Here is a 5,801-nt window from a genome sequence, read left to right as displayed (position 1 = left end):
CATTCATTCACGATAGGGTACGATGCCGTATTAGGGCCACGTACATTTTTTTTTTTTTTTTTTTTTTTTTTTTTTTTTAGGGGGCGGGGGCAATATGACGAGAAAAAAAGTGGCAAATTTGCCACTTTTTAACTCATTCACTGCCTTTGACAAGTATACTTGTCAATTGTATTTTTTAGAGCGGTGCTAAATGGGGGCGAATCTGAGCATGCTCCACTGTAAATATCAAACTTGGAAACAACTTTACTGATGCCCAACCACCGGTAGATGACATCATTTCCCCATTTTATAGGAAATAAACACAGTTTCAGAGTCCATGGGAGAAATGGCTGTATTTTGGCAAACCTACATTTTTCTGCTGTCAATTATAAAAGAACGGGACGGGACAAAACGTAGGGAGTCTATTCTGTTATTTGGTAGATTCGGTTTATATATAATTATTGAATGTAATATCACGTGAGTATTGGAAATGTAAAAATTTTCTATAATGACTTGCAGTGAATGAGTTTAATATGATGAGAAAAAAAAGTGGCAAATTTGGCAACTATGATAATGTTAATTTCTGCTAAAGCAATTAATATCTCCTTGTTTGAAAACCCGACCGAAAAGTACATTTTAAGGAGTACTTCCTCCGTAGACATTTTGAAATCTGTGACTTGTGTTGCGTGACATATGCGTTTCCTTTCTGCTGACACAAACAGCTGCCCGGCGAGAAAAAAAAAGGACAAATTTGCCACTTTTTTTCTCATCATATTAAAAAGTGGCAAATTTGCCACTTTTTTTCTCGCCATATTCCCCACCCTCTAAAAATATATATATATTTGTACGTGGCCCTTATACGTGTCTGTTTTTTTTTTGTCCCAGTATTGGCCAAACTAGCCACTAGAGGGAGACATGTGCGCGATGACACAGCCATGACTCCAAGGACAGAACGGCAATTTTTTTTTTTTTTTTTTTGTAAACCCCACTCTGCATTTGACCTCCAATTGTAACTTTTACGCCTGCAAGTGCTACTTTCTGCTGGGTTTTTGTAGGTTAGTCATCACCAAAGACAGAAATGAGGCTAATAGGACACACAGAACATCATTAATAAGGAGAGTGATGATGCTTCATTGGACTCATTCAGGCAGTGACCCAAATTGTTCAGGAATTTCTTAACTGATGGCTTCTTATTTCATTGTATGGAGCCTGATAATCATTCTTGGGGCTCTATGTTTATTTGCTTAAATATACATTTAACGTGTCAAGAACGCCAAATGTAGTTAGACGCAAACAAGGTGGAACCTGGAACGTTTGCAGTATAAGTAAGCAGTAAGGCTCATTCTGAGCCTTATTAAGGGTCAAAATAGTAACAAACAAAGGCTGTGTTGAGATACAAGGTTAAGCTAATCTTTTAATAACCTTGCATTAGGCATTTCTAAGGGTCTTTAGTTGGTTCCCCCCACAAAGAGCGCTGTACACAGCACTTTTGACTATTTCACCAATTATGATATGAATTGGTGTTCACTCATTTCTGCTGTGAATGAACATTGCCACAAATCTTGTCCGCACAACTTATGCTACAGGAAGTCTTGCAACAGTCGTTTCTTTCACACTTTAACTTTTTTTGCATAGCTGTAAGTACATTATGATCTAATCATTCTTCATCTTACAGAGAAATGTGTACACTATGCTTGCAAGGTTTTTAGGAATTGTTTGTGGGAGGCCGTGTTTTGTTCCAGATTGACTGTGCCCTAGTGTAAAGGTCAAATGCAAGGTTTTAGATAAGTAGATAAGACTCAACTGGCTTTTATTTTTATTTTTTATTTTTTTTATTTTTTTACAGAATCAGATCTCAAGGTTTGATATCATCAGAAGAGCACACAATGTTCCAGCAGATTGATTGCCTATTTAGTTCGTACTCAAGCTTGACTATTTTCCTAATAGTAAAGTGTACCAAGTAAAAACGGTTTCTGTTCTTCTTTACAAGGTGTGCATTCAGGTAATGGTTTTCTTTTTAAAGACAATGAGTGCGTTAAGATGAACATTTTTTTTTTTAACCAGATGTGCATGCTCATAAAACGTCACTATATCAATGTCCTTAATGTTGACTGATAAATGATAAAGCGTATTAACATCAGCAAATGATGTACTGTACATCTAATAAGCTTTACTGTTAAAACAGATCTGCATGGTCCATAGTTTTTTCCTTTATAACATGCATCATTATATCATTTGTAACATGGTCAGCAATGTTCAATGCATCTTTGCATTTCTGTCCAATGTGTCTGCTTAATATGTAAAACAACACACACACACAAATGTCTCAATGGGTGTAAGTACCGAGAAAGCCAAATGACAAAACTAGTGCCATATTTTTATTCTTTGAGTACACATTAAGAAATAATTTGCTATAGTACATCCATCCATCCATTTTCTTAACCACTTCTTCCTCACAAGGGGGTGCTATCCCAGCTGGCTTTGGACACCTGTCATGCATGTCTTTGGAATATGTGAGGTGACCCACACAGACACGGGGAGAACATGCAAACCACCCAGGAAGGCCGAAGCCTATACTTGATCATGTGTCCTCAGCACTGCGCGGCGAAAGTGCTAACCAGTTATCCAACATGCCGCTCGCTATAAATGAATATCAAAGATAACCGAAGTAAATATCCATCCATCCATTTTCTTGACCGCTTCCTCCTCACAACGGTCGTGGGGAGTGCTGGAGCCTATCCCAGCTGGCTATGGGCAGTCAGCAGGGTACACCCTGGATTGGTTGCCAGCCACACCTAGGGACAATTCAGAGCGCCCAATTAACCTGCCATGCATGTGTTTGGAATGTGGGAGGAATGGAGTACTCGGAGAAGACCCACGCAGGCACGGGGAAAACATACAAACTCCACCCAGGAAGGGCGGAGCCTGGACTCAAACCGAGTCCTCAGAACTGGGAGGCGGACGTGCTAACCAGTTACTACTGTGCCGCCCCTAACTAAGTAAATATAAAATGTTATTTTTAAATGGTAATATTGTTACCAGTTCCTAGGGTGAGACTGCAATTATTTTCTCACAGGGCCAGGTAACTTAATAAAAATCACCTTTTACAGAAGCAGCTATGTACTTTGGACAAAGCTGTTCTGTTGCTAAACTTTAGCAATGACACTTTAGCAGCTAAAGTGTCATGCAAATGAAAGAAAAAAAAAAGAAGCACTGTGCCTTTAAATAACGACACCTCCCAGTAATGGGTCAACGAAGGCTGCCTGAGTCTGGTCTTAAACCACACTGACTGTCCCACGACGCACTGGAGAGGAGTGGACGACAAACGCAAAGGCAGGAAAGGAGTTAAGCTGCCAGGAAAAGAAACAAATTCGACACTTTTTGCTGTACAGGTGAGCCCACGGACGAAAAACGCGACCGGATAAAATAAAGCTGTGACAACTTGTGGAAGAGTGGCGTGACAGGTGTCTCATGGAGCAAATAATGTTTCAAACTGAGCCAACAGGTGGGTCAGGTCTCACCTGTTGGAAACAGTGTTTATATATCCTACAATATACAATCCATGGAAAATATGTGCTTGTGTGGGAGGGAGGAAAAGAAAAACTAGCCGGGTTTAACTGTGTGTACGTGCGCGTTTATGTCCACGCAGGCAGGTGCTGCTCCGGTGCAGGATTTCCAAACCGGGACATGGATTATTGGTGCTACTTTGGATCGGGTTAACGTGGTCGCGTGAAGAACAGGTGGATCTCGTTTGTACGCGCCACTGCCGTCCACCTCCTTTCATCTTTATGGGGAACCAGGTGGAGAAACTAACTCACTTAAATTACGTCGAGGTGCCCACGTCGGACCCGAATGGCTTCGAGCCGGACGTCGACGACGGCCCACGCATTGGCGTCTCTTACATTTTCTCCAACGACGGCGGTGACGATGAGGACGAGGACGACAATTCGGAGCCGTTCCCGCCGGAGAACCACCTCGCGAAGCACGAAGAGAAACCTTTCGAACCCGAAGACGAGTTGGAGTGTTCGGTTTACTTCCGAGAGGAGTGCGTGTTCGAGAGGAACAGCGGAACCGCCACCCAATCGGCGGAGAGCCTGCTCAACAAGTGCAACCCCGGAGACGTGCTGGAGTTCGTGGCCACGGGACAGTACCCGCACTGGGCCGTATACGTGGGCGACTTCCAGGTGGTCCACTTGCATCGGGCCGAGATCAAGAACGGCTTCCTCACCGACGTGAGTCAGGGCAAAAGAGGCCGCATTGTGAACGGCCTCTACCGGTACCGTGCGCTCCAGCCGCAGGTGATCGTGCGAAACGCCGTGGACCACGTGGGCTCCAGGGACAGAGAACTCTACTGGAGGAACTCTGAGTGCTTTGCGGCCTGGTGTCGCTTTGGACGGAGAGAGTTTAAAATCGGAGGGGAGATCAGGATCGGGAAACAGCCTTACCGCTTAAAAATGCACTTTTCCGATAAGAAGAGCCACGTCCTGGAGTTTCAGAGCTTGGAGGATGTGGTCATGGAGCGGAGGAGGAATGACCAGATTGGGAAAGATGCTGTGATACAAGAACTGGCCAATCACCTGAACTCAAAGCAGGAATCTCTTTAGGCAACTGAAGCTTGATTCTCCCAATTAGCAAATCTGTATGGATTTAAATGATTAGTAGATTGACACTCATGACATTGACATTCATCTCTTCACAACAATAAGCTTCAATTTCCTATGTGACTTTTCTAAGATACAGATGCACCTGCAAAAAAGCCAGCATTAATATCACACAATCTATATATTTTTTTGTACCCAATGATCACTCAAAAAAAGTCTACATGTAATATTTTGTCAACTTGTGCCATACAAGGTCTTTATTTTTTTTGTAAGATACAAAATAGAGGAGCACAAAAAGTAATTTTCCAAACACTCACAGAAGGAAAAACAAAATGAATAGATTCATTCAGGGTTTGAGCCAGAACAATTTGTAAGACAAAGCATGAGACAGAGTCAGTGCCATTGGTTATAAGCACACCATCCTGCCACTGTTTTCCACCAAAATCTTTTTGCAGGCATAGTCATGTGCTCCAGAAGCGCGTATCTGTTTGATTAAACGAACGTTGATTATAAATAAATAAATGTGGGGCACTTGCACTGGAGCAGGTGGTTTCTGCATTGCTGTGTTTGATCCAACATTAAAATATAATTGTTAACAAAGCACGTTATGGAGCGGAAAGAGTTGTGCGTTCCTGTGCAACTTTGGTTGGAGCCCTTCACAAAGGTGGGAGTACACCCAATTTTTGTCCTTATTGTTGTCAATATGCTTCTGTCCAATCGGCTTTAATTTACATTTTGGTGTCGACACAGTTTGCAGCAACTATCATTTTTTTTTTTTTTTTTTTTAAATAAAGATGTTTGTATTAAGGATGTGAAATAAATATATATTTGAGCAATACATGTGCCTCTTTTAATGTACAATGAAAGTATTTATTTATTTTTTATACTTTGGTGAGACTATGCAGCTTGTGTTAGGTTACGTTCTACGCATTGCCAGGCATTTTTCTTTACGTTGTGTGCACACTGAGCTGGCTGAAAGGAAGTTATTTCTTTGTCAGCTGCCAAAAGCCTGGTTATTTGGTTTCTGTTGTCTCAACTGCAACCACAGAGTTAAAGTTCAGTTACATGTGCAAGTTTTATTTGGCAACATTCACAAATAGGCAAAAATGCTTCACCCTGTCATCACATCTTCATTTACAACTACAGTACATAGTTAAAATATAAATCATGTGATGTCTTTTAGTTTAGAGAAAGCCCACAGAAAGAGATGATCTACCTGTT

At 41.6% G+C, this 5,801-nt stretch overlaps 1 protein-coding gene across 2 annotated transcripts; it reads left to right on the top strand.

The window, feature by feature from the left end:
* The first annotated feature begins 2,941 nt into the window (after positions 1-2,941).
* LOC144022718 (protein LRATD2-like) lies at positions 2,942-5,418 on the top strand. 2 transcript variants are annotated; one of them, XM_077527748.1, is made up of 2 exons: positions 2,942-3,484; positions 3,629-5,418. In XM_077527748.1, the coding sequence occupies exon 2, from the start codon at positions 3,768-3,770 to the stop codon at positions 4,581-4,583; it is 816 nt and encodes a 271-aa protein (XP_077383874.1). In that variant the 5' UTR covers positions 2,942-3,484; positions 3,629-3,767; the 3' UTR covers positions 4,584-5,418. The 2 variants fall into 2 exon arrangements, with proteins under 2 accessions (XP_077383874.1, XP_077383873.1); XM_077527747.1 differs by having other exon boundaries at positions 2,943-3,371.
* Positions 5,419-5,801: the final 383 nt, after the last annotated feature.

This window comes from Festucalex cinctus, chromosome 7 (assembly GCF_051991245.1).
Source record: "Festucalex cinctus isolate MCC-2025b chromosome 7, RoL_Fcin_1.0, whole genome shotgun sequence".
NCBI classification, from domain to species: Eukaryota; Metazoa; Chordata; class Actinopteri; order Syngnathiformes; family Syngnathidae; genus Festucalex; species Festucalex cinctus.
The sequence above is the reverse complement of the archived record's forward strand: the minus strand, read 5'-3'. Positions and strand labels throughout refer to the sequence as shown.

Coding starts and splice junctions, on each gene's coding strand:
- LOC144022718 (XM_077527748.1), top strand. CDS start 3,768: ATGGGGAACCAGGTGGAGAAACTAACTCACTTAAATTACGTCGAGGTG.